General features: G+C 41.1%; 1 protein-coding gene across 2 annotated transcripts in view; it reads right to left on the minus strand.

Moving 5' to 3' along the window:
- stau2 (staufen double-stranded RNA binding protein 2) overlaps positions 1-17,606 on the minus strand; it is an 80,356-nt gene that overhangs the window by 55,248 nt on the left and 7,502 nt on the right. For both annotated transcript variants that reach the window (XM_079234005.1, XM_079234006.1), the window contains exons 6-7: positions 5,405-5,564; positions 881-988 (exon numbers count right to left, since the gene is read on the minus strand). In XM_079234005.1, the coding sequence (XP_079090131.1) occupies positions 881-988; positions 5,405-5,564 (268 nt within the window). The remainder of the gene's footprint in view (positions 1-880; positions 989-5,404; positions 5,565-17,606) is intronic.

Consider the following 17,606-nt stretch of genomic DNA (forward strand, 5'->3'; position numbering starts at 1 on the left):
TTCTTTAATTTCCGAATACCTTCATACCTTTCCTGGGTTCAGCAACACAGACTTATATTGGTTCTGATGTGTAGACACGAGCAATGTTCAAGCCCATCCCAATGTTTTAGTCAAAATCCAAAAGTTCACATGTCATTTTGAATTAAACAGACATTTGTGAAAAAATGTATAATGCACAAGATAGCATTGACTCCATAAAAAACTAATGTGTTAAGATCAAACAGAGGTGTGATATATAAATTTTTGTAACTTTATACAATTATTTTTTTTGCTGAAACTGTGTCAGAGACCTTCCTCCACAAAGAAATACTTATTGGAAAGTAAATGTTTAATTAAAATAAGAGATCATTTAAAGAGGAAAATTTGATGTTAATTGGTTAAAAATACAACAGCAAACTGATAAATATAAGCATGTCTAATTCAGTACACAAGGCTGACTACTAAAGGAATTAATCCTACGGTAGCGAATGATCGACCCTCATCTGCACCTCATCAGCTGAGTCACCTCAAAATACACCAGGACCAAATGAGTCGAGCCCATTCCGATGTCCTGCATCAGCCCAGAAACACTCTGAACTCGACACCAGAAGAATTTCCACAAGCGTTACAATGCAGTGAGCCATCTCTGTGCACATATCTGTTTGTACTCTTTTTGAGATAAGTGAACTCACTGATGGGAAAATGAAGCAAAACTTGGGAAACATGCGCATCCTTGCATAGATTCTTTTCCCTTATCATAGGGTTTGAGTATTATCAGTGTGACTCCGTCCGTTTCATTGTTGTCATACTTACTGTAAACCATGACTACTGAGGAATTCTGCATGGCCTTATCCTCAGAATAATTGCATCACATGGCCATATTTGTTATTTTTTTCCTCACCTCAAAGTTGACAGACAAGTTCCTCTTCAGGGCAATTTCGTAGACCAGGCTGATCTCTGATTTGCTGGCATCAGTGCCTTCCTCAGTCTCTGCTTTTTCCTCTGGGCTCTTGAAAAAAAAAAATCACGTCAAAATGGTTAAGGAGGACAAACTGAGTGTTGCTGTATCTATAATAGTATCTATAATGCATGAACTGTTCAGTATATTTATAAATTTCACTGGGAAAGCTTTTTCTGTTGACTGGTAGAAAGAAAACCAACTCTGAAAGAGTTCACATTATTTATATCCCTGTTTAGAAGCCTTATAACCTCCCACCAAATTAGAGCAAGACTGAAAAAAGAAAAGATGATTAGATCACAAATAAACGTGGATAATGTCCAGGCTACTAAATGCTAGGTAACATTATGACTGTCAGAATAGCCACATTAAAGATGTCACTCATTTTAAATGGCATCATCTGAAGTGGTATTGGGCTTAAACAGATGTAGGTGCAAGGTGTTCTCCCAATAGCAATACAAAAAAACCCATTAGAGTTATATGGAACAGATATGAAACCATATTCAGTCGGCGTGAACACAAAGTGTGTAAAGTCTGCTATAATGTTCCTTCATGAAGATATGCTGTTGTTAAGTTGAAGCAATGATCATATATTGTCTTTTGTTTTTCTTTTAGCTGACTTACTGCAAATGTCTGAGTTCTTTAACTTTTAAAGCACTTTTTATGATTAATGTTGAGGTTTTTCATAATTAATGGAAAATGTATATATATATTTTTCAGATGTTATGTACCAGAAAACACCAAACTATGGCCCCAAAACTGTGGCACATATCAAACCAAGGATGACACACACAGAGTGGATGTCTGCCAAGCTGCTGCAACGAGAAGCTGTTTGTTTTCTGGCTATGATCCTGATCTGATATGGGATTCAGTATTCCAGGACATGACTGGTGGTCCTCTGTCTACACAGGAAGGCCTCTTGAAGGGGGATCCATTAAATATTATATTTTGTGGTTATTCATTCTCTGTTCTTGATAGCAAACTTATTATTTATGAACATTAAGAACAACCTCTCCATGTAAGAGAAAAACCCAAAAGAACACAAGGCCCAAATTATTGTGTTCATCAGGCATGAAACATGATTGATCCACTGGAGAAAACACCAGCAGATTTCAGTGGGATAACCACAATTTGTATTCGTTTTTTTATATCCAGACAGATCAACAATTTCTAAATCCATAAACATTTGCTGCCCATTATACTATGAAGTAATTAATACCAGATGACCCCAGGTGGAGCCTTCAGAGAGTTTTAGGTTGTTGAAATATGGAGAAGACAGGCGCTACAAGAATGACGGCTTTATTTACCGCTGAATAAAAGCGCTATTGGTCCCTTCCACTGATCAAGAAATGTAGTTCACCCTATAGAGATGATATCTTAAGCCATACAACAAGAGGCTTTTTGGTGCCAATTGTCTCTGGGAATGCAGAGTGCTGTCTCGATCTTTATCGTCTCATGTCCAGCTCTTTGTCTGATTACGTATGAATGTCTGCTCTCTTTCCCTTTGGGCTTCTTCCTTTCGCCTGCCTCATTGTGCGATCTGATATGACGCATGATTCATACTGTGAGATCTCTTGGATTTCATAGAAAACAGTCACGTGGTAGAATGCACCTACCGCATCTGGCGAAAGACCTCACACCGGTGAGAGGCGCGTCGTTGTGTGTGTGTGTGTTTTCAGACATACATGTTCTGCAATTTGTAATGTATGCACAAGGCCAAAATGTGTTTCATAAAAATTCCAATATGTATTCATGGTGTTCATGGTTACAAATCCCCCTGCCATTTTCTCCAAGCAATCTTAGTGTGTGTGAATAATAATGTGAATCCCCTCTCAAGGCTGCATTAACAAGCCACAGGGTCTAAGCGTCTGCATCTGTCTGTGGGTGTGTATTAGCCGGAATGACCAAGTAGATCAGAGACCTTCCTGTGACAAAGACAAATAGAGGGCTAAATCTGACTTTGGTGCTGCCTCTACTTATGGATGTACTGGACAGGGAGTCCTGGGAAACGTGTAAACAAGAGAAGATACAGTGTGCAAGTTCACCACTTGTTTTGAGACATTAACTCTCACGGCGAAGGAGCTGTTTGAATGAACAGTGTTTGTGGAAGAGCAAAATGCTTCACATTCACATGTATGCTCACGGGCAATTGATTTCGTAATGGGGAGAAAGGATTCCACATCAAAAGGTTGAGAAGAAGAGGCTCCCAATAGCCAGAATGACTTCATTCTGAAAAGAAGTCACTGTTTTATCATGAAAGGCGATCATTTCACAGATCTAATTAAATCTTCCTTCACACCAACCATGTGCAACTTTTCTCCTGGAAAAGATTTCCACACATGATTCCCTGTTCAAGCCAGTGATTGTGAAGTAAACAACCTGCTTTTTTTTAAAGACAAGAAGCCCACTTGTTTAGCAGCAGATTGTATTAATATTGTCAGCATCTAAACCAACTGGCAGGGATTTACGAGTTAAGTCAGCAGTTGTATTATATAATCTTTATTGCCTGAAGCCCTGTTAAATTGGATGAGGTCTTTGTGTTTCCTATGGTTACATATAGTTGCTCTACTTGTGTATAAAACACAACACAATTAGATTGTCACTGATATTTACCTGTGGCCTTCCTCAAAATAAAAGGTTTGACAGACAATAGTTGAAGAGAAAACCTTTAGCCTGAGGGCATCCACACATTTACACATGCAAGAGCACACACACACACACACACACACACACACTCGCATGGAGACCGAGTGACAGACATGTACCGGAGACACAATGTGCCTCAATTTGTAAAGCAAGACTCAGAAGCAGCAGCAAACAAAGAGCACATTTATGGAGGCCGACGCCACAAGACAGCGAGTCAGGCAAGTGAGAGGAGCCAAAGCGTTTTGAATAACCATCAGCGATGCCAGACGGTGAGGATAGGGGTAATTTGATTTCCGGTGGGAGATGATAACAACAGTTAACAGCTATGCCTAAGGGGAAACTCTGGAGTGGTAGAATGACATAAAGAGTATAGGCAGAAAGGAAAAGGACAAAGTGAAAAAAGAGAAACTACACTCCTGCCAGGTGCAAACTGAACCATGGAGACTGTCCAGGCTTAAATTAAACATTAGAATAATTAGAGATGAAGTGGATTTGAATTCAATCGGATGAAAGGTGGTTACGCATTCATCTTAGTATCTGCAAAAAACACTGTGTAACACTCTTATTAGAGCCTCTACGGGGACAAAATCAACAGGTCAGCAGCACAAATCCGTTGAGTTTTCATTAAAGCAAGAGTGTTCAAGTGCGGGGGGGGGGGGGGGGAGTCAAGCAGATCAACAGCCAACCAAGGTTGAAGCAGTGGGGGGACGAGAGGTTTCATAAGATTGAAATGCGTGCAGACAGCACAACTAAGCATGTATTAAAAATCTACAACGTCAATATATTTGCTCCGATTAATTTTCTGTCAATTGAGGAGCAACAAATTTAAGCAATTTTCAACGAAAAAATAATCACAAATGTCCTGGTTACAGCATCTCAAACGTGTGGATTTTGAGTCTTTTTTGTCTTATGTGTAAATTGAATATATTTGAGGGCAGGCATTTTTGACCGCTTTTTTAACTTTTCATAGGCCAAATGCATTTTGTTATTGCTAATTGGTGTCATCTTGGATTTCTACTACCAATGATACTGATCAGCTGCAGTATACATGTGCACATATTATCCCATATACATCGTCCTGCTGCTGCCAATACTAAAATCTGGATCAATCCTCCGCTGAAAGTAATCCTAAATAAAAGCACTATGTATTCCAGTGACTAATGCTAAAACCTGCACAGCCGAGCTGTTTGATTAAATTACTGGCCTTCTGTTTTTTTTTTTTTAATGCAACACATTATGTAACATCCTCTTCAGTACGTATGAATGAGTCGCACAGATTGACGAGCAGCACAGTTGGAGAGCATGGTTGGTTTTAGTCTATTCACAGGATTTATAGACAATAGGAAACAGAGTGTAACGCAGACCTTTTCTTTTAGCGGGTCAAACATGCAGTAATAATAAAAAGTCATGATTTATATATGATTTCTTTTCATTTTATAGTATTAATGCAATGAAATTACAGCAACTTGGCACAGCAGCAATAACACATTATTTATTGTATCTAAAAACAAAAACACCTAAAGGGCATTGCAGTAGTGCCAAAACTAACAAGCTGCAAAATGTAACTAGTACAATACAGGGTAGAGGTGAAAAACTATGGTTTAGTTTAACCCAGCGAGAAATAAAATCTTCCATCTTTCATTGGATTAATATGGTCTATTTAATAAGTCCATTTAAGCTTTAAAAGTAATGGGCCTGAGTTGAAGATGTCGGCAGGGATTCTCAGAGGGGGAGACAATAAGCACTCACAGTTAAACAACTGATGGTACGCACTGCTAGTGTAAGCCGTTCTGTTTTTTAAGTGCTTGTGTGTGCATTTACCTGCGGTGGCCGTTCCGGGATGGGTTCATTGCGCAGGGATTGCAAGGCCTTCATGGCAGCATTGTGTCTGGCTGCTTGGCGGGTGCGTCCCTCACCAACAAACTCATGACTCCCCACAGACAGCTGCACATAGAAGATCTTAGGAACAGGATAATGATACCTGGAAAGAGCAAAACAGAAAACAACATGTATCCATAAATATATGAAAAACAAGAAACAGGAGTAGCTCAGACATTATGAGCCAAGCAATCAATTCACACCGTTTACACCGTTCCCAAATTAAAGTCCCACCACTTCATCAGGGTCAATTACTACACAATGGCCTGCTGGCTAACCACTTGACTGATGTCTTGCTATTGAATCTCAGCACAGGGATGGCAAACAAAGCACAGGGACATATATCCTCTCCTCTTTCTTCTGGCCCCGAACATAGATTTTCCTCTCTTTCTTCGGGTCTTGACAGAGCGGGACTGAGCTGTCAACGAGCAGATTTAGAGGTCTGCGAGTCCGCGTGTGTGATACCCCCTCCTGGGTCAGGGTGAGAAGGGCTGAGAATGTCTGCCAGATCGAGGACAAGGAATGAGAAATAGTGGGAAAGCTAACAAGAGAGGAGAGGAATCCAAACCTTTTAATATCCGTCTCCCTGTCCTCTTTCTTCTCTGCCAGTATACACTTATATTCACAAGGACATACAGCCACCATATGTGGTAGACACACATGGATTGCTGCAGATGAGATTCATAATACTGGGTCTTGACTAGAGTCCGGTGCCAAATGCGCTCAATATTTTCATGTTTGGCCAAATCATTGAGCTTGTAAAGACCGAGTAGTTTCTGAATGTGGTGGAGTTAATCAAAACAAGCCTTTCACAAATGTGGCAATCGCATTTCTGTTAATTTTCAGCCGTAGCAAAACATCCTACTTGGCAATGCAGCAGCAGTGAGATGTGAGATTTAATACTTGATTGGAATTTGGGGAACCCAAGAAGTTAGAAAACCCAAGAGGACAGGAAAACTTGTGTGCACTGGAAACTTTCACGGTTTCTTTCAACACTGCACACATACACGTGATTAAATAAAAAGGTCTCAAATTGTAGGGCGAGATTCAACAACAGGCAAACAAGCCCTTCCTGTAAACACTTCCCTGTATAAAGTGTATGCTAAAATTTGAAATGACTGAGATAAAATGTTCTTAAAAGTATACCGGGACTAAGTGTCTACAGCCATGCTAGCAGGCCTGTGGGGCTGTACTTAAAACACAGTAGTGTTTAGCCCAAAATGCTAACTTGCTATCACACCAGTGTGATAGCATACTCAATATGTCAATACTAGCATCATGAAGTTAAGCAGGTATATTGTTCACCATCTTACTTCATCATAAAAGCAGGCTAAATCAACTATAAGTACAGCTGAAGCTGATGGAAATGCCATTAGCTTTGCATTTATTTGGGCATTAAACAAAGTATTGGACAAATTTAAGTTTGACCTGATGATGGCACTATATGAAAGTCAGGGTATTACCAAAGTTACCTTACAATTCATCCAATAAAACAGATGAACATGTATTGTATTGCAATCCATCCAATAGCTGTTGGGAAGTTCCATTCAAAACTAGAAATGTGAACGTCATGGTGGAGCTAAAAATAGAAGTCACAGGTTCAACAAAGTCGTTGGTATTCATTCACTCAGATCCATGAATTTCTGTGCAAAATTCGAAGATGTTAAAATATTTCACTGGATAAGTGAAAGCTTTGACTTGCTGATGGCTTTATATGAAAAAAACAGGGGTTCAACCAAATTGTTGGTTAATCTTTGGGGAACCGTGGATATCTGCACTAAATATCATGGAAATAGATCCACAGTTGTTGAGACATTTCACTGAAAAACCACAATGTCAACCTAATGTTCCCAGGTCTCAGCTGTACAGTGTTATCACAACCGATAGAGACTACGGCCGAAACTATGACCCAAGTTGCAAATAAACTGGAAATAAAATTGAACTTGATTAAGTTCTCCTTTTTAACCAACACATTTATGACATTTTCTTAAAATCAAAATACAGGAAATACCGCCTCTGTACCAACAGTAACTCTTGCAAGATAACTCCTCACAACACATTTGTGATTCCTCTGAATATCGCCCCTCTTCTTCTCCCTCCGTTCATGTCTTTCCTAAATCTCCTGCCCAGCAAGACTAACAATGAGTCAGCAGTTTTATTCCCAGAATTCCAGCAGGTCTTTCTCCAGCCCACAGCACTCCTCACAACAGTCTGCTCCCAGCTCCTCCTGGCCACGGGAGCCTTCCCTGGGCGGGGGCCTGCCTGGCCCTCGCACGTCAAGTGTGGCCCCAGGGTCTCAGAGGACATGCCAAGTGCAACATGGGCTCCAGCCAACAGCGCTGAGCCGAGATGGAAGCAGCTGGGGCGCCGAGTACAGGTGCAGAGAGGAGGAGAGAGAGGAATGAGAGAGAGAGAGGAGGGAGACTGAGAGGGAGACTGAGAGAGAGAGATGGAGGGAGGCCTGTGGGAGACCCTACTCCACAACGTGGGAAAGTAGTGCCTTACACACAAGCGAGTCAGCCAAGAGCACAGGCGAGCACACGCACACACGTCAAAAATCATGCAAACAAAAAAAGGCAGGAAAATCACGTCAGCGCTCTCTGGCCAGTACAAAAATCAGCACATGTTGGCTGGATATCTGCCTGTTCTGTGTTATCAACTATTATTTTTGTTATTATTATTATTACAGAGAGGGAATTGGACCAGGACACCTGTGGGGAGGGTGTGGAGACCACTGAAAGGGAAAGAAAAAAATAACCCAAAAAAACACCACTGTGTCTTTGTGATGATGTGAATGTTTGTATGTGTATCTGCTGTGACTCAGGGAAAAGAAAAAAAATTACTGATACCACAACTCAATCAAATGATAACTCATCTGTGTTTAGCAGTGAGTAATGAATTTGACTTTGAGGAACAAAGCTTCCCTGCAGGTCTCTTTAATGTGGCCAGCATTAGTTAAGGTTACCGTTTCATCTTTAATCGTTCAAAGGCTCATGTGTGAACACACAGACCCATTCAGAGACATCGGAGGTTTTGAGCCCACACACAGTCAAATACTGGGAAATGAGAGATATGGCGTTGCAATTATTAAATGACAGGGTGACATTTCGCCTGGAAGCTATTTCCTCCTCTGGCATGGAAAACTATTTGCTTTCTGATTGCCTGTGTAGAAAAAGCTAATTATCCCTCACTGCATGTGTTACACTGTTGCACTGCCTGTGTTACACTTACACTGTTGCACTGCCTGTGTTACCTCTCAACCACCATCTATAGTACATTGGAACATTAAAGCCACTTTGTTCCATAGCCCACAAGTAATATATATATTACACTAAGAGACAGGTACATTATATCACCATTCTATATGTATAATGTCAAAAAAACTGGAAGTTAACTGAAAATATTTGGCCTATAACTTAACACATGACCGTGACCAGTTGCAGATGGTAGTGCAGGGAAGGCAGTGGAAATTTCAAGAGCTTTAGCTTGCAAACTTGTGCAGACCGCAGAAATGAAAACCAAATGCAGCACTTCCTTTTAGTCATAAACCTGCCATTTGAGAACGCATTCAATTAAATTTTGTTTAGAAAATATCGCTTCCCGTAATCATCCCAGTCAACAAGTGGTAACTACTCATTAGTAATGAAATAAAATGCTCATTACCCTATGAGAGACTGTTTTTGATCTATATGAGCCTTATGGATTTCATAATGTAGCACAACAATATATAAATGTGGGTGATCTTTGTATGGTTGGGCTCTTGCTATTATAGTAGAGTAGGATAGTTTATTGCTGATTTCTGAATATATTTTGTGACTCTGCCTTGGACTGCTGCTGTGATAATATAATCATTTCGGTTGGTCTGTGCTGTCGGGTTCTTTTGATAATGTCTTACCTGCTTGTGCTATGATGGTTTACTCCTCTCTGCCGTTTAAAACAAAAAAATCAAGCCCCCCTTTCTGTTTTTGCTCGTCATGCCACACCAACTTAAAAAAACATGTGTGCTTTTCTACTGCATCCTAGTTTAATGAAAACACCATCTCCCTAGCGGTGAAAAGCTTCTTGAAGGATGGGAACACATGTATTCAACTACAGCAGACAGGACAGAGTGGGCCAAACACGGACAAATAAGACATGAATGATGGATTGGACACTTTGTCTTTACACAAATAGTTTAGTATGGATTAACCCACAATTATACACACACACGCACACAACTGACTCAGAGCCATGTAAAGGGCTACGGGGCTGTGCTGTGATTAGAAGGGTGACAGATATTTGGGGGAGAAAAGAATGCAAAAACTTGGACAGGCTCACTTGTCCACCAGCTGCACTTTCTTCCAATCTGTTGTAAGACTTTTTACTTGTTTTTTTCTCTCCCACCCACTTCCGTACTTCATTCCCTGTGTCCATCATTGATTGCCTTCCTCCCCTTCTGCCTCACGCAATTGCTAATGAAAAAAAAGCAGCCCATATGGTCAAGTTAACGTTATCGTGCTCAAAAGGTTAGAAACCTTCACTGCGATGGCAGAGCTGTGGGTTCGCATGAAATTATGTATTTGAGGTCATTGCTAATTAAGCAGCATGAAACACACAAAGACAACGTATGGTTGTTTCAGCCCACAAATGACTCATCCATAGTCTTCACAAAAAAAAAATAATAATTGTATGTTTAAAATGAAATAATGAGACTGAAACAAATGGAACATATTTCTAAGCATGATGCCAAAATTGAAAGGATCAGTATCACATTTGATGACTGTATTGTAAGTGTTGTTTTACATTTTTTGCTTGATCATTCGAATACGACATCAGTGGAATTAAATCAAGTGTGTGCCTAAATTATATGTGTCCTTCGGTGGCCCTTTAGCCAGTATCACGTTTTTTCAGTCTGCAAAGGTTTTTTGCACAGCCTTTATAGTGGCACTTGGTCAACGGTGCACACACTCACACAACTTGACTTGTGAGTGTGTGACAAGTCACAAAACTATAAACAAACAAAACCTAGAGTTCAATGTTTTAAATATGTAGGCTAATTTAAAACAATGTTAACCTTCAGGGTGTTTATGAAAGAGGGAGAGTAAGTGTAAATATGTGTTTGAAAAGTGTAAACAAACAGGTCTAAAGTGATACTGAGAGACTGTGTGTGTGTGTGTGTGTGTGTGTGTGTGTGTGTGTGTGTGTGTGTGTGTGTGTGTGTGTGTGTGTGTGTGTGAGACCTATGGTGGTCTCAGAGAAGCCACAACTAGTTCTTCAGTCAGATGTCCCCGAGGCATCTCTGACTCAGAGATGTTACACTTATGCACTGTAAAGGTGAAGAATATAAATGGTTTCTGTGTTGGAGCGTTGGGATGTGAATCTTGTGGCGGAGGCTCAGTATAAAAACTTTTTACATTCAAATGGACATCGTTATCAACACACACTACATCAGTTGGGTGCAAAATGCTAAAAGTGTCAACGTGAAGTCAATTTGTGTGTTGGCTCACCATCCAAGGCTTTCAACCGGGTACATGCAGTTCTTGTTTTATAGTTTAATATCACCAAACCTTCTTTAATTTAAGTCTGTCATGGGAGCAATGTCTTTTCTTACCTCATATCCCCCCTGTGTAACGTACTGCAGTGTCTCGGTGCAGCGGGCAGCTGGTGTCTCACACAGACTACTCATATCACTGCCTTGACCGACAACAGCTTTTCATCAAGAATTGCTAACAGAAGTAGTTTATAAAACAGAGGTTTCATAACCTATCTTAATTAAACTGTCCAATCTGACAGTGTTCATTGTTTTTACTGTTTGTTGTGGTTTCAATTTTGAACAAGAGATTAAAGCCGTCTTTGTGCGAGCTCTGTAATCAGCGGGCCCTCCTTCCATGCCTGGCTCATGGGAAGTCACGGCCCCATGTAAACTGACCCCGACTCTCCTGTCACACTTTATTGCTGAGTCAGAGATGTAAATCAAGTATTGTTTCCAAACACGATAGCTTAACAGCATTGTAACTGGCAGGTAGCACACTACAGAAGAAAGTATGCAAAGAGGCTTAGATTTGGGGGGGAAAGGGTTGATGTAATGCCAGTAATAAAAGCAAAAAAAGACTGAAAACAGGCATTGCGTGAATAATTCTAACTCCTTAAGCACAGAAAATCAGTAAGTAATAGAAGACTTGCCAGTGAGTGCAAAGCAATTACACCATGTGTGCATTTATGTGACATGGCAAAAAAAAATAAAAAACACTTCTTAACCCTCATGCCCTTCTAGTGCCAACTTTTAAGACTTGGCTGGCTGAGAGGAATGGCTGGCAGGGGATCAGTCTAAAATCAAACCCTGCTGTCCTCATTAAGAATATTGCACTGTGACCTGCTGTTTTATGTTCATTGTCATTAAGAGATGAAAATGAATTGCTTTGTGAAAGAAAATTTATTGTACCATTTTCGAAAAACATGAATTTGTTCTGGCCAAATTGTTGTGACTTGGTTTCTAAGCAAGCCTTTCTGATCTTCCTTCGTCAGGCATCTCTCAGGCAACATTATCTACTGACTGATAAATGTTTCTTCTTAATTGTCTGTTGTCCAGATTGAATGTGTAGCAGAGAAGAATGCACATCCTAATATGCAACTGCTATAGTGTTTGTATAATCTTCTGGGAACCGCTTACATAGGAAATACAATATTCTGCGACTTAAGAATCAGCCAATTAGTTTATTTATCAAGAAAGTGGACATTCTAGTTAATTTGATGCAATTCTCTTTACTTTGAATCATTCGAGGTCAGGTGCGAACACTGGCGTTGAAACAAACCAGCACACTGACACCCTTACTCTGTGAATTTTTGAGCTGAAGTGTGGTTTGCTTGTGCTGAGAGCGAACCAATTACATGATGCAAAATACAGTTGCTTAGATTTCCCTGTTTTCCTGGTAGGCTCTCAAGTGGTAGGACCACCAAAGAAGAAGTGCAGCATCACTTCACAGAACAAACTCTGTTTTGACTTTCCCTGCATCGAAAGGTTTTAAAATGATGCAGGAAGACGGGTCCGCTAACAGTTGCATGCCACTGTAAGAGACATCTTATCCAACGGTGTGTCTAACGCAAGGGAAGATTCAAAGTAAACAAAGTGTAAAGTTGTAATAGATTTGTGATATTTCTGTAATCCTCATTACATCTTTGTGTTACACATCCAACCACAGGAGAGCGATTATTGATCGTTATGTAGGAAAAACTCTCAACTGAGGTGGAGAGAGTTCAACACAATTAAAAATGCAAACACCGCAGTGCCCAATTGTAGAGGAAAACAAATACAGACAGAAAAAGGCCTGTTCAGAGATTTCTTTGTAACGGTATGAAAGACTTAAATGTGCAGCATGATGCTTCTATGCATCAGCATCCTGGGTGGCAATGCATAAGATTAAAGATGAACTATCATTTTCTATTGAGAGCAAGTGCACAGCAAAACGAAATTGCATTGCACCCACACATTGCACATATATAGGAGAAGAATGGGCATGTAGGATAAAATTGCACATAAGGGATGAAATAAAATTGTAGGGAGAGTTGAAAGAAGATCACAAACCACTATCGGAGTATCTGTGGAATCTGGAAATTTCACAGAAGAAATGGAAAAGTGCAGCCATTGAGCCATGACAACAATTACCTTGATAACTAGGGTGCAATGTCCTGGGAAAAGGTACACGTGGTGTGTATTTGTATGAAAAAACTGAAGCAACTTCTTGCCGAGGAAGGTCACTGAAGTCGCCCGACTCTGCCTGCGAAACATACCGATAGGCAGAATCACAAAAGGTATTTCTACTGACGTAACCTGCTTTGTACATAGTGGTCTCGGGTTCGTTTTAACATTCAATACATCAAGGCAAAAGAGGAGGACACGCAGCGATAGACAACACAAAACTCCACTCAGAGGAGAGAAGATGAAAGGACAGACCAGACTTCTTTGTCATCGAGTCTGTTGAGCACAAATCATTCCAAGCATTTGTTTATGTTGGACCTGTATTCCCCTCCTCCACCCCCCTAGTCTCCTCTATAAAACGCTGCTTTATGAGTTTACACCCATTTTTACAATTTGGACGGATTGTCCTTTGTTCTGGCATGTCGCCCATGGAAACTTATGAACTGTGAGTGAATGCCTCTGATTTGCTGATCTTCAAAGATCCATGATGATTTTTGAAAAATAAATAAATAAACATAATGCAATAAATGCACCTTGTGGGCTTTGGCAGCTCTTTTTTTTTTTTTTTTGGACAGCAGATTTGATGATGGGATGGATAAGAGTAAGAGAAATCCTATCTGTGGAATGTCCGAGTGGAGGAAAGAGCACACAGCGTCCCGTTGAGGCTATTTGAGATCCTAAGGCCCAACAGGCCAGTAGGCCGTATAAAAAGAATTTACTTGAGTGGGAGCAAGCGAGCGAGAAAAAAAAAAGGCGACCTTGTGTGTGTGAAGAGGACCTCAGAGGATATCCGATACGTCCACGTAGGATAGGATGAGAGGAAATGTTGAATATAGAAAAGCGCTCGTGGGCAGATTTGCCTTTTCAGCGAGCCGGGTTGGCCCAATTAGAGATGTAGATGACAAAGTACACCTGTGAATGTGCGTCTATGAATGCGTGTGTGCTCTTTGTGTGAGAAGGGTAGACATCTTTCAAGCATTATTATCTTTCCATGGCAACTGTCTCCTTATATTTCTTACATGAGCATATACACATACACACAGCATCACCACGGCATATTGGCTTGATTTTACAAGGACACAGTTATGCACATTTTATCTAGAATCCCATATTAAAAGCCAAGCTCAGCACTCAAGTATTTCATGCTATTGATATTCATATATAATGCTACATTTACATTGTTGTAGGTGTTACCTGCCATTCCTTGAAAAATACAGTATTTCTCAAAAAAAGAGCATGATAGTTTATACGATAGTAAATCTGTGAATAGAAAAGTATTCGGTTTCCTGCCACTAGAAGACATTGTAGATGAAGTTCTCTTGTATATCAACGGCCTCTGGTAACATTATAAAACTAATAGGGAGGAAATGCATACAAGCTGCGTATTATAAAGACAAATAATAGTCATCTACAGAGTGTTTGAGAAGCAAAATCTTAATTACATTTTTGTATTTGTAAATCGGATTTTTGCTCACTTTCAATATTCAAAGCCTTAACCCTAACTGATGATTCATTTATTTCAAATCTCCATTATTTTACTTTTTGGTCACTCTGAGCTGAGTGGATAAACTGAAAACACAATATTGACACATTTTCTACTTACATCGCCAAAGTGTTGGCAAACACTATTTACACGACACCGAAGAACATTAAAATACATTTGGTTTCACGTCTCTGGCCTCGTCGCGTGGCTAAGTCTAACATTTAATATTCTCCTTTGACCTCTAGTTTGGTCTCCACCAACTCCTGAGGGCGATAACTGTCTCTTTAGCGGACATTGGGTACATCCAAAGTCTCTTATTTGTAATTTACTCGCTCCTTGCTTGAACCCGGAGTGGTTCTGCGGCGCCATATTGACGGCCGTCCCCAAGCTCTTTTTTCTGCACCAAGGAGCGAGGAACGATCTCGGAGGAGCCATGAGCAAGGATGCTCGAGAGCGGGCCTCCAGGACGCGTTTCAACGGTCGACACCAGTGGCGGTTCTACATGTAATTACGCCCCGGGCGAGACCCCCCTCCGAGCGCCCAATCCCCCCCCCCGGCCGGGTAAAAAAAAAAAAAAGGCGGAAAAATATTTTATTTTGAAAAAAGACCGGATACATCCGTCTGTGCGTAGCCTCAAACGTAACATCTTGACACATGTCAAGAAGTTCCTTACGTTACCCCAAAAGTGAAACTTAAAAGTCCGTTACAACTCTGTGTTCTGGATTGAAATCAAGGCAGAGTTACTGAGATCGCCAAAAAAGCTCTGAAACCCTGCCTCTATTCCAACATCCTGTCTTTGTGAAGCAGGTTTTAATAAAGTGACAGATTGCATATAAAGGTTTAAGGTACGGAGTAGAGTCAGTAGACTGGACATAAACAACAGACGTAGGGGCTCGGTCTTTTTCTCCCGTCACCCCGAGACGGACCGGCTCGTAGCAGAGAAACAAGCTCAGGGCTCCACTAATGCAGCGTCATGGTGAGTTGTATCTTTATGCACTTTATAATTCTATTTATGCCGGTCGTATTACGTCATATTTTTCGTCTACACCGTGAAGGCCGGTCCGTGAAAATATTGTCTGACACAAAACCGGTCCGGCTCAAATAAGGTTGGGTACCACTGCATTAGAGTACGGCTCCATAGCCCACAGTGGATCCCCCCGCGCGCACACACACCCCCCCCAGCAAGCAGCCGCAGGGGGTGCCAACCTGCCAACCCCCCACAGCGACACGTTAGACACCAGAAAAACGCTTCACGGCCCAGATGATTTTTTTTATTTTATTTTTTTTAAGTGGTCGTGCCGCCCCCCACGTGTCATGAAAAAGTGCCGCCCCGGGCAGCTGCCCGGGTCGCCCGTGCCCAAAACCGACCCTGGTCGACACATCCCCCTCATCGCTCATCGGTTATTTGATTGGACGCTGCAGCCGATCGAACTCATCTGATTTTCTTAACATCACTGGAGTTTCATACCAGAGTGAAAACAGATCACAGATTAAACTCAAGTTACATATTTGATTTGTTTTCTGATTCACCATTTGGAACAATTATCTTTTCATGATCTGTTATTTCCCTCAATAACTTTTATTATGGATACAATTAAAGTCAGAGGGAGCGTTTGTCAGCAAGAAACACTTTTTACATCAGTTGTCATCATTTCTATTCAGTCACGCGAGGCTGATCATTCCAGATCATCGGGTTTGATGAGTTTTGTCGTTTCAATTTCCCTCCCAGTCTAATAAATTAAAGCAGTTTCAAGAGAAATCATAAATCATATTCTGGGGGTATTTAATAATGACCTCACAATCAAAAACACACAGACTCAAATAATTAATAAATAAGACAAACGCATTTCGCCAGTAGAAATGGGTCCTGCACTTATAAGCAGGACAAAGAACACAGTATAAATACCACACACTGTGTATAAATACTCAATGCGGTTTGTTTAACAGGTAACGGGCTACAGAGAGAAAACATCTCTCCTCTGGCAAAGATGATAATGTGTCTTTATTAGTATAAGAACAGTGATGTATGTGCGCAGACACAAACTCCGTCAAAAGTCTCTCCAGCTGTTAAAGCCGACCGATCAGCGGCCGCCGTCATCAGAAACAGATGTCACTTCACGTGACGCTACAGAGGAAGGGACGTCTCATTTCTCTTAAAACATATTTCCTTGTTTCCACTCTCCTCGCATGGTTTCCTAGTCTTAGTCCCTCCCACCAGGGATGCATGGAGAGACGCAAGGAAAAAATGCATGTGACGGGAAACGTGGATGCAATTAAGATACTTGGGATGCACCCACTATGTTCACCAGCTAGTCGCCAACTGTGTCTGTCTGCCGCTTGCTGGGCAGGTAGCGTACAGCGGGTTTATTAGCTTTTCAGTGAGATCAGCTGCCTGCTGGGGCAGGAAACAAGGTTGATAAGAGCAATATGAAACGAAACAGTAAAGATATCAGCCGAAACATCAAATCTACGATCTGGAAGATGCCAAAAATCCTCCGTAGAACCGAGCGAGCCAAGTTTGGTGATAATTCCATGTGGGTTCATCATTACGAATGACACCTTAACAAATAGTAATGTTTCCATTCGGCTAATATATAAAGCTTTAAAAATAAATACAAAACAAAAACCTATTTACGCTTCAATTGGTGTAAAATTCAAGACAGGCCGATACAACCGAAGGTTGGGGTACCGAAAGTTCTGCAGCCCAGGTGACCCGCTCTTTCTCTCCGTTTCCGACAGAGAAAGCAGTAACGGCCAGCTCAGTAACTGATTACCATCATCATCATCATCATCATCATCACAGCAGTCAAAGTACCCCAAGTTCTTCCAGCGTGCATGATGTGAGTATCCTAACCAAATGAGGGCCGGGAGGAGGTGGGCGGCTTCTGAAAGCTCCGCTTTGCTCAAACAGGGAAAGTCCTATCCAAATTCCAACTCAGGATGCAGGCGACCTCCCCCCCGGGACCGCAGCAGCAGGAGGAAAGCTG

The sequence above is a fragment of the Taurulus bubalis genome (assembly GCF_910589615.1).
Source record: "Taurulus bubalis genome assembly, chromosome: 18".
NCBI classification, from domain to species: Eukaryota; Metazoa; Chordata; class Actinopteri; order Perciformes; family Cottidae; genus Taurulus; species Taurulus bubalis.